This window comes from Carya illinoinensis, chromosome 2, assembly GCF_018687715.1.
Source record: "Carya illinoinensis cultivar Pawnee chromosome 2, C.illinoinensisPawnee_v1, whole genome shotgun sequence".
NCBI classification, from domain to species: domain Eukaryota; kingdom Viridiplantae; phylum Streptophyta; class Magnoliopsida; order Fagales; family Juglandaceae; genus Carya; species Carya illinoinensis.
Genome location: NC_056753.1, coordinates 1,898,309 through 1,923,277, shown reverse-complemented (window position 1 = coordinate 1,923,277; position 24,969 = coordinate 1,898,309). Strand labels below are relative to the sequence as shown.

The following is a 24,969-nucleotide window of genomic DNA, read 5'->3' as shown; positions in this document are numbered from 1 at the left end:
CTGAAGTTGAGCTCAACTTTAGTCTTTGACGTGCATCGCCATTAGTCAACATATCAACTAGGCTACTCACAATTCCCATTGCACTGGGAATATTCGGTCTCAAATCAACACTGGCAAATATTAGAAAACTTGCTCTTAATATCCCCTTCTCTGATCTGGGCGACTGATCCCACCTTCTACTGTTAAAATTCTTTATCTTAAGTCGATGTGCCCATCTCCTGTGCAGTCTCTACTTCCTATTTGAAAACACAATCGGCTTCCTCTCAACCAGCTCCCACTCGCTCGATCTCCCATCTCACAAGATTTTCCTGTTGTTTTGTTGCTCACCACCTTCTATTAACAGGATATAATTCAAGGTAAGTGTCCACCGTGGAGGCCTGGTCATCCTAGTAACTTTGTAAACAACAATTGTAGGTGTAGACGTCCCCTGAACAATAGATGCTCTACTTACATCTTTCATACCTCTGCTCCACACTTGTGTAGTCTTGAACTACAATGTTGACTCCCTTTTGCTTCCTTATCTTGTCTGTGTGACCAAGCTTGGTTTATTGCAACTTTACATTTATCTGTACATCATTGGACCTTAATGTTAAATATAAAATGTCAATTTTCTTACCACATGTCAAGACCAGCGCACCTTTCGTGAACTTCCACGCTTCTCTAGAAGACGCTATTATATGACTATTATCGTCAAGTTGTACCAGAAAGATTAAAATTTTCTCCAAATCTAGAAAATGCCTAACTTGCTGCAAACTCCACAGGCTTCTATTTGGAAGTGCGATGCACACATCGCCCACTCCTATTACATTCAGTGTCTTTCCATCAGCCATGTACATCTTTCCAAAATCACCAACAACATATTTTTGCATGATCTCTCTATGTGAGGTGCTATGGAATGAAACCCATGAATCCATCACCCAATCATCAGTCAGTATGTGCACTGCAAGAAATAGAACATCTTGTATTTCTTCAGCCATCGTGTTCACAGCACCATCCTAAGTACTTTCTTGATTTCAAAAATTTCTCTTGATGTGGCCTAGCTTACCACAACTCTAGTAAGTGATCTGCTGCCCATATCTCATCTTGCTTTTGCCACTGTTCTTGGACTTGTCAGGTCCTCGGCCCTGATCATCCACACTCAAGGCCGAACCTGTACTAGAAAACTCTCTAGAGTCTTTTCTGCATACTTTCTTAATAAGAATCATGTCCTATACGTCATCGCAACTCAGTTTCATCTTGCAGGCTGAATTACTCACAACCATCCTTAAAGCCTTCAAACTATTTGGCAACGATGCCAACAAAATCAACGCTCTGATCTCGATCGACTATAATTGATTTGTGATAGTGTTGAATTCATTCAAGTATTGGGCAACATACGTACCTTCTGACATTTTTAGATTGAACAGCTTTTTCATCAGATGCACCTCATTACTCGTAGACGACTTTTCATACAAACCAGCAAAGCTGCCATGAGATTCGTTGTAGTTCTCTCCTTGATAACCTTGTGCGCCATTGATCTAGACAGTGTTAGCTAAATATCACCTATAACTTGTTTATCCAACACATTTCACTTAGCATCATCCATGCTCTCCAGATTTTGTCCCAACAGTGGAAGGTGGAGCTTTTTCTAGTTGAGATAATTCTCGATCTGCATCCTTCAATAACCAAAATCAGTGTCATCGAACTTCTCTAGACATTGTTCAGGCCCGACCTCTAATCTTGGAGCTCTGAGATAGACAGTGAAACCAATAGTGTAGAAACACAAGATTCAAGCCCACACACACGACACATAGAATTTAATGTGGTTCAGCAACATGTCTATATCCATAGTGTTGTAGGGGATTTTATTTTAGAGGATATTACATTCACATGGTGAGTTACATGAGTACCACTCTACTCACACAATTTCAACTCTCTCTCTCTAGGGCCTTTCTCCCTTTCACAAACCTCTTGCCTCATTTTCCCATTCAATCTCTCACTTAACAAACTTTTTTATTTTGTAAAATTACATATATATATATATATATATATATATAGGTAGGCATGAGAAACCCTAAGGTAGCAAAATTTGGGTTCTTAGCTTGAGTAGGTCCTGAGCACACCTTGAGCAAACAACCAATTGAACATTGGTTTAGGTAGTCTGTCGAGTGCTGCTCGAGCGAACTCGAGGGTTAGTGCTTTGCTCGAGCACAACATTACCCACACCTTGAGCAACAATCTATTTGATGTTCAATCGAGTCCACTGTCAAGCTTACCTTAAGCAAACTCACGGATTGAGTTTCACTTAGGCGCTAATCGAGCAACAGTTGAGTGAACTTTTTGTTTGCGCCTTTTCTGCTCATGAACCAAACTCCACATACAACCCAACACATATATATTTTGTACGAGTACAATTTCAAAATCCAAAAAAGGCTTCATCCTAAGAGTTGAAATAGGAGCACGAAATTCACTTCCATGCATATGAACCTATTAAAATTTAAAGCTATGATCATTTTGGTGAGTCAAGAGAGAAAAAGGGTTTTTTGAGCTTTCAAATGAAGAAAACCTCTCTTGAAGTTATTGCAAAATACACAAAACAAAAAGATGGTAATAAGTATAATCTAAAACTAGTATAGCCATTGGAGTTAAGAGTAGAAGAATCAAGTTTAAAGATTGCTTTAACACAAAATTCACTTCTAGGTGAACCTATTCAAATGTTGAGCTATTATGATTTCGATGAGCCAAGAGAGAAAACGGGTTTCTTAAGCTTCCTCAAGAAACCTCTTTTGAAATTATTACAAACCCACACAAAACAAAAAGATGGTAATTAGTTTAATCTAAGATTCTAAAATGAGTTTAGCCATTAGAGTTAGAGTAGAAGAAACAAGTTTAAAGATGACCAGAGTTCTGAATGCTACTACTACAATAGGGGCAAAATGGCTCATTTTGTCATGCGGAAGAGAATTCTAATTACTTTTAAAAGTTTTGTAGAAGGGGATGCTTGCAAAGGCTTGTAATCAAACTACTTGTAAGTTTTCTTCAAATAGTGAATTGGTTTCTTCTAGGTACGTTGTCTAAGAGTGTTTTACCTTTAAAAAGTTCTTTAAAAAATTTAACTCCGTATTGAGGGATGCAGATGGAAAGTAAAAAGTTTTTGGTAAGATTTTCACCATAATATTATGGCTATGATTCAAATATATATGATGGTTGAGGCTAAGAATGTACTGGATACAGCTTTGCAATTGTGTATTTATAAGCCAAACAATATATATCCTCCATATCTTAATAGGTCTCAACTTTTTAAACCTATTAAGATCGAGGCTGCTTATCTTAGAATTAAAGAGCAGATTTAGCATATTTATAAAGATGCAAAGAATTAGTTTATTGTCATTTTGTTTGTGTTGTACATTGACATTGTTGCTAGATCATGATCTCCACCCTAATAGAAGTTTTTTATCAAGAAGATGTGCCTTTAATTTGGTTAAAAAAATAGCTTGTTTTGTAACAATGGAGGAATGAGGAGAGTGTTATTTTAACACAAAATTTCATGTGCACTAAAAGATTCATGAATGGTGAAATCACTGTTAACATATTTATAAGTTTACACAAAATTCTATATCTTTATCATTTCCTATGAGAAAATTAATGCCACTTTCACTTAACCATTCTGAACCTTGACTAGAAGTTCCAAATGCTCCAAATACTTTACCAATGTTAGAGCACGGGCAAACCCTCAAATGAATGATTTATTTCTCATCTAGACAAGAATTCATTAAAAAACTTAAGCATTGGTGATAAATTAGTTGGAGACTACATCCATTTACTAATTGAAATGACTTAGAGATGTAACTTCCAACATATTTTTATGGGCAGATAATTAGAAAAAAAAAAAGAAAAAGAGCAAGTAAGATAAATTTTCGACAGTTTTCACAGCAATCTCGCATCCTAGCTATTCTTCAGAATTGCTTACTTACCTTAAGATCTTGTATCAAAACTAGATAATAATTTCCCTTTCTTTTCTTGTAGTGGTATGATATTGATCAAAGATATTTTTCATAATGTTGTCCAACGTTATCTTTTACTCTCTTTCAACTTTTGGGTGGTTGTTACGAAAAGTGAAGAGATGTCCACTGCTTTGTTCATTATGATTACTAAACATGAGGAGGGAAAGGAGAAGATTAGGTAAATAATGGGGGAGCAGATCGCATAAATATATTGAATAGAGTAATACTAGATTCAATTTAACGGGTGCAAACTTCGCACACTCCCTTTGAATAGTGGGTAAATTTGAAATACATACGAAAAAAATTATTTTTTTGAATATAGACCATATTTTTCTTTTTCAAAATGAATGCCAAGACTTACATATACTAAAACTGTATTTAGCCTTACTTATGTAATACGTTTTAAGTTTTAAAAAAATAAAACTATTATCGGAGTTAGACCAAGTTGTTCACTGCCAGAATCGTTAAGAAAGTCTAATCCAAAGGTAGAGCTAGAACAATGATTGGGCAATATCAGCAAACAGTTTGCTATAAAGGTAGCACTATAGCCACTGAGATTCCTTACCGAGGAATTCTCCAGATATGGCAAAAAGTTTTTTTCAATACATATTTTAATCTTCTTAAAAAACATTTCATTAATTGTTAAGTAAAAAAAATTGGTCGGGACCTTGTACTCTACATAAAAGGAAAATAAAAAAAGAAAAAAAAAGGAAGAATAAGCATAATAACTAAAACAGTTTCAAAATATGATATACAATATAGAGACTATAAAAAAAAAAGTTAATAAGGCTACATACTTGTATCAAAGTTTTCAAAATTCTCAACATCATCCGTTAAACTGCAAATGCTAATCGAGGTAGAAGAAGAACCGAAACCAATTTTATGCACAAATAATAGTCTCTATCATAAGTGGAGATAATCTATTGCCGAAAGGATCAAGTACTCGACCTGCTGTGTTAAAAGTTGACTTAGAGACCACTATAGATACCGGAACTTCAAGAACATCTAGCACAACTTTTGAAAGCATGCAGTATCTAATGGATTTACCTTTCACCAAGTCAACGTGTGAAATTTAGCATCATCTTGATCTTCACATTTTTCAGACAAATACCTATCCACTTCAAATTTACTCTCCAAAGATTTACACGCCAACTCCAAACGCTTCTTAAAGCTTACCAATTTAAATGACCTCAAATCTATTAATGCCCCACTAGCTGAACTTGTAATACTAATCCCTCCCTCACTTGATTGGCTTATGATTTGAACTTGTGCCCCAACATCACCTCCTTCATTTTTACAATAACTATTGTATAAATGAGTCAAACCATCTTTAACCCGATCCACCAACATAACAACAATCAAACCATTATTAACATACATTTCTTCGAAACAAAACTGAAGATATTGTAATTTATATTGAGAATTAACAACCAATCCAACATACAACAACAGATTCATTTGTTAAAAAATTTCTAATACTTTTCAAATTTAGACTTCATATTACATGCTATTGATCTCAAATTATGCAGTCCTTCTACACATTCCAAATTAATTGCATCTTCAATTATCGTTATCCCCAAGGAAAAAGAATTGCAAGTGACATAATTGACTCTCGAGAAATGTAAGGTTGCATCATAAAAAAAATTTAAGAAACTCTACAAATAACCTACTCTTAGCCCAATCATCATTTGCTCGGAGGCCTTAACTTGGATGTCACTTCCTTACTCAACTCACTAATACCACCATCATCCTCACTATCATCCTCTCCAACACTCTTAATATATCTGAATCTTCATCTTGTAGTTGTTGAAATGCTCTTTGGAATTTTTTAATTCTATCCAACATCATATAGGTGGAGTTCCAATCAGTAGCTACATCTAAGCATATGTGACTTTTACAAGTAATGTCCTCATTATCACAACATTGCTTAAATGTGCTCCACCTTTATAGAGAAGATTTCACATACTTTACAATCCTTCTAATTCTTGCAATTGATTAATCTAATTCTTTTAACCCATCCCGAATAATTAAGTTCAAAATATGAGTACAACATCTCATATGCAAGAATTTATATTCCAAAATCATATTATTTTTATTCCTTGTCTTTTTTTTTGATATATGAAATTGTCCCATTATTTGAACTTGCATTATCGAGTGTAATTGTAAATATTTTAGGCCTCCCACATTCAAGCAAACACATTTCAATTTTCCTACCAAGTGTTTCACCCTTATGGTTTTTCACCTTACAAAAATTGATAATTATTTTATGCACTTGCCAATTTTCATTAATAAAATGTGCGGTGAGATACATGTAGTTAAAATTTTGTACTAATATTCATGTATCTATGGTTAGACAAATTCCCTACCCCTTAAGAGCAATTTTCAATTTGTCTTTCTCTCTAAAAAAGAGTTTAAAAACATTTTTTGAAACCGTTATATGTGATGGAATCTCAACCCATCTAGGTTGCACGACAAGTATAAATTTCTTAAATCTCTCCCCTTCCACAAACTTAAAAAGGAACTCATTAATGATCAACATTTCTGCTAAGGCTTTTCTATAAGTCTCAACAGTAAAAAAAAAAAAAAAATAGGTACAAGCCCCCCACTGGTTTCTCTAGATTTGAAACTTAATACATATTGCTTTCTATCCACTTTCCTAATTGGAGACTTCTTAGATTTTTTTAAAGTGCTGCAACATTATTTTGTGCTATTTATATTAGGATCACAAGCATAAGTAGTTCAGAAAAAGTTACGTGTAGCCCTAAGTCTTGACTTATCGTCAGTTTTAATTTTTGTAAAATACTCCCAAACTACGTATTGTTTCCTACCAATACCAATAGGTGCCTTACTTTCATTAGATTTGGGTGAAATACCAAGTGGATCATTAGTCAATGTTGATTCCATCGTCGTTTCCATTGAAGGTTGAATATCGCCATGTGTTCATGTTTTATTTGAAGGATCCATATGTAACAACAAAACAATTAATTAGGAAAATATTTTATTAACTCATGATGAGTAATTCATTAGTAAAACATATCAAAACTAAAATTTAATGTGGTAATTTAATCACACAAAGATTTTGTAACGAAGTGAAAACCTACTTCAAAAAAATTTCTAATAGTAAAACCAATCTGAGGTTAAGAAAAAATTATGATCACCTCTTCACTTACCACCGCTATGGCTTTAGAACCAATTTGATCATTTTCTATATGGATCACATTCAAGAAAAAACCGTTTTTGACTTCAAAATGAAGCTTTAGTGGTTGTGGGCTTTCTTTAGTTGGCACGAATAAAAACCTAAACTATTGCATGTAAAAGTGCATTAAGGCTCAATGCGAGTCATCAATAGGTTTTGATCTTTCGAGGAAGATAATATATATATATATATATATATATGAACCGTTTTCATCTCTCTCAACCATGTATACTGTTATGTGCATATCTATATATATATATACTTAAGAGTTTATTTTGATCATCCTAAGACTTCAATAAAATTGTGATTCTCACAATTTTCTCCTGTGCTAATGTTAATCAAACTCTATCTAATTTTTGCTCGACTGAGATGTACTATCACGCCCATCTAGAAAAATTGGCTTGACTAGTAAGTCTCACATTTAGGTTTAGTGAAATTGATTTGATAATTATTTTGACATAATAAACATTAATGGAACTTAAAGATTTTTGTTAAAATGAAATTGCAGAACGAAGGTTTCCAAGGCCACCATGATTGCCTTCACCTAATTTGGGGATTATAAGTTATGATTGTTCTACATCAACTACGTTCTCATGAAGCCTAGCAATCATTTTATCTTTTCAATTTTTTTTTCTTTTGTTCCAATTCCAATCTAAGCTTTACCCAACATATTTACAAATCAATATAACTGAATTTTGCCACAGGAATATGCCAATTACATATTATTTTTTTTCATTAACATATATTGCATTTAATATTTCAACATCATATGATCCAAGGTTTTTAGACTTATAATGTATATTGCATTTAATATTTCAACTTTACGTTTTCATTTCCCACTCTCAATTTGTATTGAGTAATTCATCTTCAACTCAAATAATTCGGTAAACAAATATAACATCCTAGCTATGACTTTCAACGTTGCACAATCTCTCAACCTTCCAAATGTATGACTTGGGAGAAGTAGGATTGACTTTGACTGTATTGAAAAAAAAAATGAAAAGGGAAAAAATGAGAAAAAAAAGAATCACTAAAATCACTTAGAGAGGAGAGGGGTTGCGCCTGGATGAGATGAGAGTCTGCAAGTGAGAGAGGGCTAGGCGTCGAGGAGGAGAGTAAGGGTTTTACCATAAAAACATTGAAAAAATGTCGTTTATTACCATAAAAATGATGCCATTTCAATCACAGAGATGAAATGTTTCCTCTAAGTGACTTAAACGACGCTATTTTGAGTGTTTTGGGGTTGGGCAGCTAGGTTTTTTGACGTTGGTTTGTGATTTTTTTGGACTTTTGGGTCATTTGGCCCGATGGGTTTAATATTTTATACATATATATGACTAAATATATTATATATACATACATAATACATATAGTTAACTTAATATATTATACTAACATATTAAGTTAACTATACTATTATACATATATTATGTTATAACTGTTATAATATATTAATATATACTAATAGTATATATTATACTATTGTAGTGTTACTACTACATATAGTATAAATATATATATTACAGTGATACAGTAATACTAATACTGTTTGTTATACAAAAGATCATTCTATCCTAAGTCTTCTCTCTTTTTTCTCTCTGAAAAAAAGGGTGGAGTGAGAGTGTGCAGAAGCACGTGGTGACAGTAATAATAGAATTTTTGGTGGTTTAAAGGCGTTGAGAAATATTCCCAGGGTGGTCCAAGGCATCAGGCAAGAGGAAGGTTGGTGGTTAAAAGAGGTTCTAGCAAAGGAGGGGAAGTGGAAGGTGCTGTCACGAGTAAGGATGGATGATATGGAAGAAAAATGGAAAAAACACAGGTTGCTAGAGGGGGAAACCTCTGATATAGTCATCGTTGAGGATGATTTTGAAGAACTGAATAATAAAGCATTGAGAAGTTTGGTGGGTAAAGTGTGCTCGATGAGAGCCAAAAGCAAAGAGGTTCTGGGGTCTACAATGACAAAGATATGGAGGATAAGTAAGGCAACCTAGTCTATAGAGGTAAGTCGAAATGTCTTTATTCTAGTCTTTGAGAATCAAGCGGATATGCAGAAGGTATGGAATGGGAGACCCTTGCTTTTTGACAACCAACTTTTTGTGTTAAAGAATTTAAGAGATATACACCTCTACACCGCATGAATTTTGACTATGAGCGTTTATGGGTAACGATGCACAATCTGCCTTTATCTTGGATGACAAAAGAACAAGGTGTATAGATTGGAGGTACGGTGGGGAGGGTAGATGAAGTAGACGTTCAAGAGGATGGGAGTAGATGTGGTAGTTTTTGGAGAGTTCAGATCTATCTGGACTTGATACAACCCTTAGCACGAGGACGAACAATAAATGTGAAGGGAGAAAATATATGGATTCCTTTTAGATATGAGAAGATGCTGCGTATATGTTTCTCATGTGGGTGTGTTGTTCATGGGGTGAAGGGCTGCTGTAGTATATTGGGAGAGTCAAATAGGAAGGACGATCAATATGGAATATGGATTAGGACTACTTAAGGGTATAAGATCCAAGAATTATAGTAGCTTTTCTAAAAGGGAAGAGGATGCAAGCAGTTGGAGGAAGATGAGGGTTAGTCTCACACAAGATGGGGGGAGTAGAAAGGCAAATGAAGTGGAGGGGGCGAGGGGGAGTAATGTGGGTAAGGTCCAAAACTTAGGGGTGGGGAAGGAAGTAAAAGCGAGGGCTCAATAGATGAAATGTCCATAAATGGGAGAGGAGGGGATAATATTTTACAAGAGAATTGTGTGGAAGCGAGTGGGTGTGAGGGGTATAGGAATTCTACAGAAAAGAAAGGAGAGGGGGGTTTGTTTGAAGTGGAGTTAAGAGAGGAGGCATGTTTACATACAATTGATGAGGGCTCTGGTAACACAGTTAGAAAGGTTGGCTCTAACATGGTTCCATAAATGAGGGTGAGCAGTGAGAAAGCTGTGCAGGTTGTAAAAAAAGGAGTCTGGAAGAGGAGAGCTAGGAAAAAAGAATTAAAAGAAGGGCTAGCTCACTCTTTTGTGGCTAAGAAGAGGCCTGGAGGGGATGGTGATGGTGAATGTGGGATTGGTAAGGCTGGAAAACGAGGGAAATGGAGCAGTGGGACAGAGGGAGAAAAAAATTGCAGATGTAGTGGTGGAGACTGAGTTTCAGCCCCACCAAACACCATGAAAATCTTAAGTTGGAAATACCGAGGGTTTGGAAACCCTCAAACAGTTCAAGATTTCTGCAATATGGCAGAGAAGAATAAACCCAATTTGGTTTTCATTATGGAAACAAAGTTTGGAAGTAGAAGATTCGAAGGTTTGAAGAGGAGGTTGCATTGTGAGGGTTGTTTTATTGTGAATTTAGTTGGGAAAAGGAATGGAATGATTCTGTTATGGGATGCTAATGTGGGAACTGAGGTTGTGAATTTCTCTCAAAGGCACATTAATGCTTGGGTTAAAGATGGAGAAGTGGAAAAGAAATGGTTGCTTACTTGTTTCTATGGGCATTCTGAAACTGCTAAGAGGAATGACACTTGGGACTTGCTGAAATCCTTTAAGCCTTAGGAGCATGAAGGTTGGTGCATAGTGGGGGATTTTAATGAAATCCTAGTTAATGATGAGAAGATTGGGGGAAGAGCAAGACCTGAAAGGCAAATGGAATTATTTAGGGAAGTTTTTCATGAAGGGAATCTTTATGACTTAGGGTGGTAGGGTGACAAGTATACATGGAGCAATTTGCATAGAGATGAAACTTTTACTAATGAAAGATTAGACAGGGCTGTTGCCAATCCTGATTGGATAGAAGTTTATAAGGAAACATGGGTGGAAGTGATGGTGGCCAGTACCTCTGACCATAAGCCTTTGCTAGTCCACTTAATAAAGTACAAGGTGTTGGAAGGGGATATTAGAAAAACTTTTAAATATGAAGCCAACTGGACTTTGGAGGAGTGTGAACTGATCTTAAAGAAAGCTTGGAAGCATGAAGTGTTTGAAAGGAATCCTCTAGCAAGATGGTAGAGTTACTAAACAGAAGCAAAGAAATTCTTCAGAAGTGGAGTAAGTAGCTCTTAGGAAGGGGGGGGGGGTGGGGGGGAATGAGATAGAAGAGAAATCCAATTTTTTGCAAAGATTGCAAGCTGCAGAAGATAGATACAATGTTATTGAGATCAAGAGAGTAAAAAAAGAGTTGAGTTTGATGCTAGAAAAAGAGGACTTAGGATGGAGACAGAGAGCTAAAATTAATTCGTATAAGCTTGGAGATAGAAATACAAAGTATTTCCATGCGTGTGCTAATCAAAGGAAAAAAACGAATCAAATAATAGAAGTGGAGAACGAGAGTAACATAAGGGTTAGGAGGTACAAAGAAATTGATGACATGAAGGACTGCGTGATGGGGATTGAAACAAGTGTTATAGTTGAGATGAATGTGAGTATCTCAAGGACTTTTACTAGATTGGAGGTGGAAGAGGCTGTGAAGCAAATGGCACCCCTTAAATCACTTGGTCCAGACGGTTTTGGAGCATGTTTTTTTCAGAATCATTGGAGAATTGTTGCTGATGAAGTGTGCAAAACTGTCTTATATGTCCTCAATGTTAACTATATGGATTCTTTGCTCAACTATACTTATCTTACTATAATTCCTAAAATAAAAGACCCAAAAAAGTTAATGATTATAGATGCATAAGCCTTTGTAATGTAATATACAAAATTATGTCAAAAACCATTACAAACAGATTAAAAAAGTGCTTGTGCCATTATATCCCCTACCCAAAATGCTTTCCTACCTGAGAGAATGATCAATGACAACATAATGATTATAGACGCATAAGCCTTTGTAATGTAATATACAAAATTGTGTCAAAAACCATTACAAACAGATTAAAAAAGTGCTTCTGCCATTATATCCCATACCCAAAGTGCTTTCCTACTTGAGAGAATGATCAATGACAACATAATGGTAGTATATGAAATGTTACATTCAATGAAAACAAGAAAGAGGGGGAAGTTGGGGAGCATGACCATTAAGCTTGATATATCAAAGGCTTATGATTGTGTGAAGTGGGAGTTTTTAGAGGCAATGATGCAAAGGATGAGATTTTGTGAGAAGTGGGAGAAACTCATTATGAAGTGTGTCAGGTCTATGACTTATTTTGTATTGATAAATGGGAAGGCATGATACAAAATTAAACCTACAAAGGGATTAAGACAGGGTGACCCTTTATCACCCTATCTTTTTCTCATTTGTGTTGAAGGGCTTAGTTGCCTTTTAAATACTAATGAGAAGCAGCAATTTACAAGAGGTGTGCAAGTGATTAAAGGGGGAACAAGCATCAATCACCTCCTCTTTATGGATGATTGCATTTTGTTTGGTAGAGCCAAGCTTGAAGAGTGGGTTAGAATCTAAGAGCTATTGAAAAAGTATGAAAGGGCCTCTGGCTAGTTCCATAACAAGGAGAAGACCTCAGTTTTTTTCAACAATACTAAGGTAGAAGACAAGAGAAGGATTTTGGAAGCTAGAGATTCGATTGTATGTGGAAGCTATGAGAAATATTTAGGCCTTCATACCATTGTATGAAGGTCTAAGTACAAGACTTTCAGAGTTTTAAAAGAAAGAGTGTGGCAGAAGATCACTAGTTGAAAGAACAATTTTTTGTCACAAGCTGGCAAAGAAGTTTTGATTAAGGCAGTGCTACAGTCTACTCCTACATACACCATGAGTGTGTTTAAGTTTCCCAAAAGATTGTGCAATGACATCAATGGCATGTTTTCGAAATACTGGTGGGGTAAGCACCAATCAGAAGGGTGAATACAATGGAGGAAATGGGATAATATGGGAATGCACAAAGGGAAGGGTGGACTGCATTTCAGAGACTTGGAGAGCTTTAATCTAGCTCTTTTAACTAAGCAAGGATGGAGGTTCATTAGGAATCCTAATTCACTAGCAGCTGTGGTGTTCAAAGAAAAGTATTTTAGACATTCAAGTCTAATGGAAGCTAAGCTTGGCTCACAACCATCCCTAATATGGAGAAGTATTTGGTTGGCTAGAGATTTGTTGCAAGAAGGCTTAAGATGGAAAGTGGGGGATGGAAGCAAGATTCTAGATTTGGGATGCTAAGTGGTTACCCACCTCTACATCCTTTGTTGTTCAATCACTAGTCTCAATTCTGCAGGATGATTCAATGGTGGAGGAGTTGATTGTTAAGCATAAAGGGGAATGGGATGAGGTAAGGATTCGTTCTATTTTTTTTTTTTTTTTTTTTTTTTTTTTTTTTCAGGTGATGAGGCTGAGTAGATCTTATGTATACCTTTGAGCAAAGGTAATGCACAAGACAAGATTATATGGGGTCCATTGAAGAGGGGCGTTTTTACAGTCAACATTGCTTATTATTTGCAATTAGAAAGATTAAAGAATAGCAAAGGTGTTTGCTTAGAGGAAGAGAAGGAAGATAAGAGGTGGAGGAGTATATGGGAGCTTGAAGTGCCAGGGGTGGTCAAGCTTTTCATATGGAGGATTGAAAATGATTTGCTGCCTACTAAAAAGAACATTTTCAGAAGAAAACAAGTAGTTGACCAGAAATGTCCTCTCTGTGGCGCAGAAATTGAGACAGTCATGCATGCTCTTTGGGAGTGTACATCTACAAATGATGTTTGGTCTGATTCTCAAAGTTTGGCTCATAAATGGATTAGCATAAAACCTGATTTCCTACACTTGTGGGAAAAACTTATGGGAAGATTGAACAAGAACCAGTTAGAGGAGATGGCCGTTTTATTTCGAAAAGTATGGTTTAGAAGAAATGAATTTGTGTTTGAAAAAAGACTTTCATGTCCAAAAAGATTACTTAAAACAACAAAAGAAGGTCTTAAGGAGTTTCAGTAATCTTAAAAAACTCAGAAAAAGGAAGACTAGACAACAACTACTAGCATTAATAAGAAGACATGGGAAAAACCAACAAATGGCTTTGTAAAGGTGAATTTGGATGCTTCACTTGATATCATGAGGAAAAGAATGGGAGTGGGGATTATGATCAAAGATAAAGATGGTGAGGCTCTAGTGGCTATATGTGATCAAAGGCAATATGTGCAGAACCCATCAGTAGCAGAAGGATACGCACTCTGGAAGGCTTTGGAGCTGTGCAATGACCTTAATATTCAGAAGGCCATTTTCGAAAGGGATGCTAAGGCTGTTGTATTGGCAGCTATAAGTAATGAGGAAGATTTGTCCTATGGTGGTTCTATAGTTGAAGATATACGGTTTGTTCTAGCAAATAGACCAGACTGGTCTATACAATTTGCATATAAGGAAAAGAATAATGTGGCTCATACTTTAGTAAAGGAAGCTTTAAGATTAAAAGAGGAAAAGGTTTGGATTAAGGAAGTTCCAGATTGTATTGTAACTTGTTTGGACAAAGATAAACAATGTATTGGTTGAATTTTGTTAATGAAATATAGAGGTATGGTTTTAAAAAAAAAAAACAAAAACTGTTTATTATACATTATAGAATATAATAATATATTGATAGTAAATTATTACTAATACTATCTATTATACTAATAGTGATATTAATACTATATAATAATATATAGTTATAGCAATTTAGTTATAGTGAATCACTAATTAGTATAACTATATATTAGTATTAGTTATAGTTATTTAATAATATAGTATTAGTATTATTATATAAAATGATAAAATATAATTAATCTACCATACTAACGTATACTAGTTAATTAAAGTGAAATGTAATTAATATACTAATGTATATTAGTATTACCAATATATTATGTGTTTATTAAAAAGAATATGTTGAGAATTTATTAGGCCATAAAATGTAATTAATATATATATATATATATATTATATTAATAATATATGATCAAACAAATCTTCATGTTTAATATTAAAATTTCATGTTATAAATCATAATATAAAATTATTTCATATATAATTATATATTATATATAAAAAATATTTTATATAATATTAAAATTTATTTTATATATACATGAACCGATCTGGTTCGGTTCCGAAAAACCTAGAATCGGAATCCGACCAAGTTAATCTGGTTTGTGGAATCATGGAATGAGTCCAGAACCGCACCAACCGACCGGTCCTGGCTGGTTTTCCGGTTCAAAATTCTACCTCTACTTTTTCCATTTGGATCTTCGCTAAAGTAGATCTGGCAGATTAACCAACCAGAAATAATAATTGAACCATTGCAACATCTTTCATTTGATCCCATACTATATATACAGTACACACCCAAAGTCACAGTTCAAGGAGAAAATTAAAACATGCATCTAATTATAACATGTCTAATATTTGAATAAATACAAAAGGAGATAAACAATAATGCGAGTAATCAATAATGTGACCGATCTAGCAGGTGGCTAGAAAGTATCCAACACATTTTAACTTATTCCCGGCCACATGGAAGAGTGTATATTGCATGTAGGGTCGGAGGCTTGGAATCACACATACAGAGTGGCAACTTATTAAGATATCGGAGGCAGTGGTATTACTAGAAGGATCTGGGATTAAAGGAGGCTCGTAGATCGAGCTCTTGGGTCCAAGCGGCCCGGTCCTGAACGTGCAGGTGCCAGTAGTTTAAAGCCAGCGCGTCTGGGTCCATTGATGCATCCCCTCCTCCGTTCTCTTGTTCCCCAACCAACGCCCTCTGCGACGATGCTGATAGCCTCACTCTGTAAATTCCACTTTCTTTTCACGATTCACTTAATTTCTCAATCAAAGCAATGTTTGGTTGATGGCAACGTTTGACAGGAAAAGTGAAGGAGAAAAAAGAAAAAAAAGAAAAAAAGAAAAAGGAAAAGTACTCGTGTCTATCTATATATATATATGCAGAGAGAGAATACTTGCAGCAGCATAGACATTAGATTCCAAATCTATGTGAGAAAGTAAACAGTGAAAGAAAGAGATGAAAGAACCTTGGTGGGCCAACGACACCGTCAATGACAACATGGGCGACGTGTACACCCAAAGGTTGGAACTCCCTTGCCAGACATTGCGATAGTGCCCTCAACGCGAATTTTCCACAACCTGTCTCATTCCATACAAAGTACAAAAAATAAAAAATGGGAAATGATCATTCATTGATAGCACTATAAAAAGGGGAATCTTTTAACTGATCATTTATTGATATTGTAATCTGATTCCTGAAGTGATTGGAATAGAAAAAGAAGAGAAAACAAGAAAAGAAAACCAGAGATTACGTACATAGCTCAGAGAAACCAGCAATGCCGTTGAGAGAAGCTGAACAGCCCGTGAATAAAATTGTCCCTCTTCCTTTTTCCACCATGACTGGAAGAACCTTCCCAATTTTATAGAAGCAACAAAGTTATAAACTTATAAATGAAATCAAACCCAGGAAATTAAAAAAGAAAAAAAGAGCTTCACATAAAATATTGCTTGGTTCCCGAGAAAATTAAGGAAACGTCGACGCCATAGCTGAGCAACCTGGAGCCAGCAGAGGGCAACCAAAGCCAAAGGGCTCGTGGGGATTGAAGAGTTAGGGTGTATATATACAATACCTGTTGGGCGCAGTGGAAGGCACCAACGGAAGAGACCGCGAGGGACTTCTCAAAGGAGTCGATGCGGATGCCGGCGAAGTTGTTGGGGTGCGAAGACACAGGCTGGTACGCATTGTACACCAAAACTTCCACAAATCCCAGCGAGAGAACCCCTTCGAATGCCTCCGTCACACTCTTTGAGTCCGAGCAGTCGATTCGTATCGCAAACACTTGCGCTTTCTCCTCCATCGCTATCTCCTCCGCAAACCTCGACAATCTCCCTAAAAAAGTATATGTATATTCTCCACGGCCAATTATTAGTAACAAGAGAGGAAATGGAAGACCCAGAAACAAAACGTACAACTGTTTGATATGAGAAAATTGGACCGATCTCTTCGATGCTATCTGAATTACATGGAAAGTAAGAGAGAAGGGAATGGGACATATAGTCTATATAATCACGGTACCGAAGTCGCGAGATAGGATGGCGACGGTGTAGCCCTCGTGAGCGAACTTGCGAGCGATGGAGCGGCCGAGCTTCGGTCCCACGCCGACAATGGCCGCGATGCCTCGGGCGGAGGTGGAACTGGCCATGCTGCGCATCTTGCTTTGAAATAGCTAGCGAGCGAGCGTAGAAATTAATGAGAGGAAGGAAAGAGGAGACTAGCTAGCTAGCAAGGGTAATTATACGTACACCGGGAGAGATCATCGATGGATGGATGGATGTACCTATCGTAGTCTTGTATCGTTGTTTCTAAGGGTCTAAACTGTCTGGTTCGATCTATTTTAAATAGAATTTAGAATCGAATTAATATATATAGTTTTATATTTTTTAAAATCGATTATTTACCCGTTATCTTTTTAAATCGGTTTATTATAAGATTTTGATTAAAATATTCTCTACATCCGGATCCCTATTTTTAAAAAAATGTTTAGGGAATAAATAGTAAGTCCCCATATTTAGAGATTCACTATTTATTTTTTAAATCATTTTTATCAATATTTTATTCTAATATATAAAATAAATAATTTTTTAATCATCTACACTTTCTCTCATACTCATATTTATTATAGTTTTAAATAATAATTTTAAAAATAATTTAATTAATTACGAAAATATATAAAAATTAATTTTAAAAATATTATCATATTCACAAAAAAATAATTTAAATTTTTGTTTAAAATATTCACTAGAATAATAGTTCAAAAAATAAGAAAAAATATTGAGTAGTTAAATTTGTAAATAGAAGTGAAAGAAAAAAGTAATAAAAAAAGAATAAAAAAATATTATTTAATAGAATAGAGATAGGGATGGAGAATGAGATGTAGGAGGTTTTTGAAAGATGAATAAAATTTAGGGAAAAATTTGAGGAAAGGTGATTTTGAGTTAATTTATAAGGATGGGATGAAGAATGAGATGAGAATGCTCTAATATTAGTATAACTATTAATACAATAAACAAAATAATATAAGATTTTAAAATTTAATATTATATTAATTAGTAATTTATCATATAATACAAAACTATTTTATATATAATTATATATTATATATAAAAATTATATACAATAGAAAAAATTTTAAAAAAATTATATACATATGATCCGGTTCGGTCTGATCTGGTTTTAGAAAAAGAAAAATTGAAACCGGATCATTTTTACCTATTTTAAGAAAAATAAAATCGATACAGAATCGAACTAAATTCGGAACTGGACCAATCACATCAATTTGGTCTGGTCCAATCCAATTTATCAGTTTATCATTTTATTTTTTACATCCTTAATTGTTTCCGCTTTAATTAAGTCCTAGATTGCTTAATTAAAATGAAATAATTTTATTTTATTTAATTATTATAATTATTTTAAATTTTTATATAAAATATAGTAAGTTAATTAATTTTTTTAATTTTAATATAAGATTAATATTAAAAAATATATTATAATAATATTTTATTTATTATTATTTAAAATAATTTTTTCCTTTTAAACTGTATAACTAAACGGATTTAGGAGAAGAAAGATGGTCGACAGAGCCTACAGTGATCTGCTCCGTCATTGTTTGGGTGGTCGTTCCATCACCAAGAGGTACTTTTTGTCCTGTGCTTTGCCTCCTTTCGTAATCATTATATATTCATTTATGGTACTGGTACCACACTGTTGAATAATAAACTCTCTCTCTCTCTCTCTCTCTCTCTCTCTCTAATGAAAGGGGCAGAATGAAAGCGCCATATATAGCTCCAAGAGTCGAGTGAATTCTATTACTGACAGACAATACATGCATTAGGGATCAACAGCCGAAATGTCTTTAAAGCACTGTGGGTCATACACATGAGAAAGCTCTCATCTATATAAATGGATGATGGAACATAAATGATTGAAGTAGGAATTACAAACCTGGCTGAGATAAACATATTGTTGAAGACTCGGTGCTTTGTGGTAGGGTCTGAGATGAAAGATTTGCACGCCATTAAGAAAATTTAGGGCATGGAAAATCATGGAAATCAACAAAAGAGGGGTCCGTCTGTCTCTCATAAAATATCACATTGAAAGTCTTTTCACAGCTTTGGCATCCAGCGATCCACGTCTGGTAGCATTTCCATTGATTGCACAATACAAGCCTTTCAACAATTAATTCGTCTCCACATGTCAAGTGTTAATTACGATTGGTTTAATGGAAACATTAAGAGTTCACAAACCATATGGATCGATATTACACCTATATATTCTTAGTATTCTCAGGAGATGTATATCTTCAATTGGTACTATATATATAGACAATAAATGGATATTTAGATATTTAAAAGCCATGGTAGATTTCTTCACTCGTCTTTTTTTATCATTGGATCATTGCCACAAATTAAGCAACTTTCAACTCCCAATTGAAAAACTCTGCATGCATATGCACGGGTTATGCTTAGGATACCTTATCATTGGATCTTGACATTACATGCTAACATGAAACTTACTCTGTTTTTCCCACGGATCCAGTAATTTCATGGGACCTTCATGTAGGTTTCTGATGAAAGAATATATATATATATATATATTGACAGATAGATAGATAGGAGGAACTTTGTGGACTGCGTTTGGATAGGAAGGCCAATGGGACCTCACCATTCAACTAACATCTGAGATTTGAAGTTTTCCCTAATTGGCTAAATGAAGTCGTATGCTTACAAATTCCATTAAACAGAAGCTTCCAAATTAACTAAGCTCAACACCATATATATTTGAGGAGTTCAACCAAAAAAGAAAAAAAAAAGTTTCATGGATTGAAAGGCCTAGATTCCATGGTAGCTTGACTGTTGGAGCATGGTCCCATCTAATTAGTGTTTTCCATGTGTACAAGTGTCAAGAAGAATAGGAATAGGCAACTTGTTAGACAACTTTAACGTGAGGGTAGAATTTCCAAAAAGGCTTTTGGTTTGAAGTGGCCTCCCTCGTGTTATTCCACCAGAACATGTTTGTTTTCCAAATAGGGAAAATAATACTTTTTTCTAGGAATAGTTCTCCCCTACCTCTTTTCTTGATCATCTCTCCCAAAAACAAAACCAAGATCATGAGCCTTGATCGTGCACATGCATGATGCATCCCTCCTTCTCCAAGTAAGAAGTACTCCCTTCCTCCATCCTGCTCAATCGAACAGTAGGAGAGTTTTTTCTCTTTTTTTTTTTTTTTTTTTTTTTTTTTTTTTTTTTTTTTTTTTTTTTTTATCTTCATCTTTCTATATGTATCATTATGGCATTAAGGGGCAAAGAAGTTTCTTTTGCTTGCAAAGTTAGAGGGCCGAGCCAGGAAAATCTTGATCTCGATCTAGTTGTTTCAGTGTAGTACTCAGACCAACCCATGCATCTCTTTGCTTATAAGATTGTTCTTTAATTTCTAGTTTCTATCACGTATTCTAATATGTAGTTTTTATCTTACAATCCTAAATAATTAATGATCATCTCAAGCTAATGTTTCTTATAAACTCATGAAAGATAGCGTAGCGAATGCAGCAGCCAGGATAAGAACTAGATCGAGCAGGTGGAATATCACTGGATCGATACAGCATTTTTATTTTTATTTTTTTATGTGAAAAAAGAAAAGAAGATACCCTAGATTCAATTATTAACTAGGGGACCAGCATAACTAGTCCCATTCCTACGGCTTTTTAGACCTTTTAAGCAGCTCGATCGTGACTGGTCCAACCTCTAGAATATATGTATCTGCATTCCCCGCTTTATTGATTCATCTATTTATATATATATATATATATATATATATATTTTAAGAAAAGATATTTGTTACTGTTAATTTAATTCTACATTATTTTTAAAAAATAAATAAAATATTAAATTTATATAAAAAATAATTAATTTTTAATAATAGAACCTATCATTTTATTTATTTATTGATAAAGATATTTAGAGTACATCGATTTAATACTTATGAATAATGATATTTGCCAAAATGTTGTACTGCAATACCAACCAATGGTACCTAAGTTCTAACACTATCATCGTTTGCACAAAATTCGGGAGTGCATAATCCATGCCGGCCCCATAAAATATTAAAATCCAGTACTACAGTCATTTATTGTATGCATTAATGCAGATTCCGACTTTATATACCTTGTTTAATTTCTCTCGCTCGGAATATACTCGTAAATACAAATCTAATAAGAAATTTAACTAATAAAATTTAAAAATATTCTATATTAAATTATTTAATTTCAAAATTTTTGATTTTTAGTTACAATAAAATTAAAGTTTACAATCAAATTTGATTGTTATTATTTCACATTTAAATGAATGAAAAATAATATTTTTATACACACTCTCTCTCCCTCTAATTTCCCTCTAATTTCCCTCTCTATTCTCATTCTTCCTCCTGTATTATTTCTCTATATCATTTAATAAAAAATAATATTATATTTTCATATAAGCTCCTAATTTAGAAAAAAATTAATAGTAAAAATTTAAAAAAAATTATTAAATTTATAATATTTTATTATTATTTTGACTAATAGATGGATAATCCAATGTGGAAATAAGTTTTGAGTAGAATAGCCAAATATAAAATCATGTCATATTATGTAAATTTTACATTTTCATTTAGATAATCCAATAAGAATGCTCTCAATTAATTAGGATAATATTTCTTCCTATTCCAAATCATGAGGACGATACGGGCATTTCAAATATATATATATATATATATATATTAAAAAAGCAATGCTGCGTAAAGTTTTTAAATAGGGATTACAATGTAGATATAAGTAATTTTATTTTTAAAATTTTTTAAAATTATAAAAATATTCATTCTAAAATGATATTTTTTCTCATTTAATAAAGGGTCAGCATATACAGTCTCCACTTAGGAACTGAAAATAGAATTTCTCATATTAAAAAGAATCTGAAGGACTGATGACAGATAGTCCACTTGTCTAAATAGAAAATTAGAATTCGAACCCTTAATCCTCTTGTATAATATATATATATATATATATATGTAGAACAAAAATTTATATTTACAAACTAAATTCTCTTATAAATAAGATCTTATCATGCGATTATAATCACTTGATCAAGAGTCTACGTACAGGACTATGTTTGATCATGTTAGAAGCTTGCGGACAAATTTGGTCATTCATGTGTTAGCAAAAACTCTTAAATTCCAACAATTTATTTCAAAAATAATTAAATGGATGAAATTAGGTGATTAATATAAAGAGGAAAACACTGCTCTAGTTTTGATTTTGTAACACAAAAATTGTTATTCACATTGTGTTTTAAATACAAGTTCTGATGAGCTATCTATGGGAATATACAACGTGCTGTCTATGGAAATATAAAGCATTTACACAGACAATAAAAACAGACAGTATTTACAATCCTTGATTTACTGCTAAACTGATTTGCTCTAATTTGTTGCTTTGATTGGAATTGTGATAGATCTTTAGTATCTTCCTTAATATAATATCTCTCCAAATTTCTGTCCAAACTCTATATATATAATTACTAGAATAGACAAGAAATAAACACAAATTAAGTGGTGTATACCATATCCTCAATTCAGTACTGATGGGTCATATCAACCACTTAATTCATCTAGATTGGACAGAAAATCCTCATGATCTTGTCATTTTACCTGCATATTTATGAGCTTTTATTGCTTTTAAATCTAAATTATTATTCGTGCATTGGCCGAGCTAGCTTCATGCTAATATATCAAAGAAATCTGTTAAATACTACACTTCTAAAGTTATTTCAAATCTCAGCCCAGAAGAGTCCGGCCAACATTCTCAACTACGGTAGGGGACTAAGTTATTGGTCGAGTTCTTTATGATGCTTTTTAGTTGAAACACTCTTCCTTTTAATGATTGTTTCCTATCATTTTACAATACCTTAATATGCCAATTCATGTGTCCTGCATATCATGGATCGACTAAAGGAACCATAAGAATGGTGGTTTTTTATTTTTTATTTTTTATTTATAACCGTTCATTCTATAAGATTAAGATTTCGTAATATCTGGAGAGCACCGACCTTTATGTCCAAATTTGGATGTGGTCAGATTATTGGAATTGGCTGGAAATATCAAAGATGCTGGCCTGTCACTGTAAACTGTTGGAAACCTCCCAAGTGTAAATTGTCTATGTGAATTTGCACCTTCCATCATCCAAGAGAAACTTTCCACTAATCCTAGATGGCTGCAGCAGCCCCTCAACAGTTAAGAATAACTGCTGAAAATTTCTTGATTATCAACTATGGTGGCTACGTTAGGTAGGTTTCTCCTATAAAAGGAGATAATTTGTAATGTATAAACCATCCTCATTGAGGTGAGTGATCAAAGTAGAGGGCTGAGAGTGAAATATAGGTCCTGGGGAAACTCAGAATAGAGCGCCTTTTGAGAGATAGAGAGCTTGTTTATGAGTATTTATAATTTTGTACAAACATATTGAAAATACTGAGTTTCTACTTCAATGGACGTAGACAAATTGCCGAACCACGTAAATGCTGTCTCTCTATCATTTCATGTGATCATTTGGACAGGCCAGACGCATAACAATTAGTATCAGAGTTTTGGTTTCGTGCTGTTTAGAAAAATCAAGTTGATCGAAAGTAATTTTTGATCATATAATGGCATTCCTTGTGTCAAGACGAATTTGTTACCGCAAACAGCATAAAATACAGATGCTGGGAGAGCCTATACGTGCCCCTAAAAGTTGGAGAGTGCATAGACACGCCTCAGTTGCACTAAAGAAAGAAGATGAGTGGGTAACACGCTTCCACGCACTCCCACTCTCGGCAGAGAAAGAATACGAGCGAGAGACACGCTCTTACGCGCCCCCATTCGAGGGCCAGGTTGAAGACGCGTGATAGGTACGCGCTGATGCACCCCATGTGCCCTAGGAGCACTCGGTGTGTGTATGACACATGCCCCATGTGCCTCATATGCCCTGTTACAGCGAGTGTACCCCATGCTCCAGATGATCTTGATCGTCCATTTTTCAGATCTTTGTTAGGCTTGATTTATGCCATTCGGAATCCGATTTCAACAATCAAATAGTGGTTTTCAACTATTTGGATCATTTCGGACTTATCCATACGGTGGGAATACTGAGATTTGCCATTAGTACTTTCGATCTGAACCATCTATGAGTTGCAGATAATTTTGGGCTTGATCAACACCAGTTGGAGTTCCATTGCGATGACCAAATAGTACTGACAAACTATTTAGATCATTCTGGACTCATCGGCATGGTGGAAATGTTGAGATTTGCCATCGGTACTTTCGATCTGAATCGTCCATGAGTTGCAGATAATTTTGGGCTTGATCAACTCCAGTTGGAGTTCAATTGCGATAATCAAATAGTGCTGACAAACTATTTAGATTATTTCAGACTCATCCGTGTAGTGAGAATATTGAGATTCGCCATTGGTAATTTCGATCTGAACCGTCAAGGAGTTACAGATCATTTTGGACTTGATCTATGCCAGTTTGAGTCCAATTATGATGATCAAATGGTGTTGATAAACTATTTGGATCTTTCTGAACTCATCCGTAAGGTGAGAATGTTGAGATTTACCATTGGTACTTTCAATCTAAACTATTCATAATTCAGATCAGTTGTGGGCTTGATCAGAGCTAGTTGGAGTCCAATCCAAACAGACTCATTTGTTTTTTCACTTGATTGCAGCCAGTTGGAGTCACAACGGACTAATTTTTTTTGGGCTTGAACTCAGCCAGTTGGAGTCGTGATGGACTCAGTTATTTTTGGCTTGGTCACAGCCAGAT

The 24,969-nt window shown here is 34.4% G+C and overlaps 1 protein-coding gene across 3 annotated transcripts; it reads right to left on the bottom strand.

The window, feature by feature from the left end:
- Nucleotides 1-15,362: 15,362 nt before the first annotated feature.
- On the bottom strand, nucleotides 15,363-17,467 carry LOC122296436 (3-oxoacyl-[acyl-carrier-protein] reductase FabG-like). 3 transcript variants are annotated; one of them, XM_043106154.1, is made up of 6 exons: nucleotides 17,382-17,467; nucleotides 17,155-17,305; nucleotides 16,709-16,968; nucleotides 16,395-16,488; nucleotides 16,106-16,217; nucleotides 15,363-15,862 (listed from the first exon to the last, which is right to left on the bottom strand). In XM_043106154.1, the coding sequence occupies exons 1-6, from the start codon at nucleotides 17,394-17,396 to the stop codon at nucleotides 15,682-15,684; spliced, it is 813 nt and encodes a 270-aa protein (XP_042962088.1). In that variant the 5' UTR covers nucleotides 17,397-17,467; the 3' UTR covers nucleotides 15,363-15,681. The 3 variants fall into 3 exon arrangements, with proteins under 3 accessions (XP_042962088.1, XP_042962106.1, XP_042962097.1); XM_043106172.1 differs by having other exon boundaries at nucleotides 17,417-17,436; XM_043106163.1 differs by having other exon boundaries at nucleotides 17,155-17,462.
- Between the last annotated feature and the right edge of the window lie 7,502 nt (nucleotides 17,468-24,969).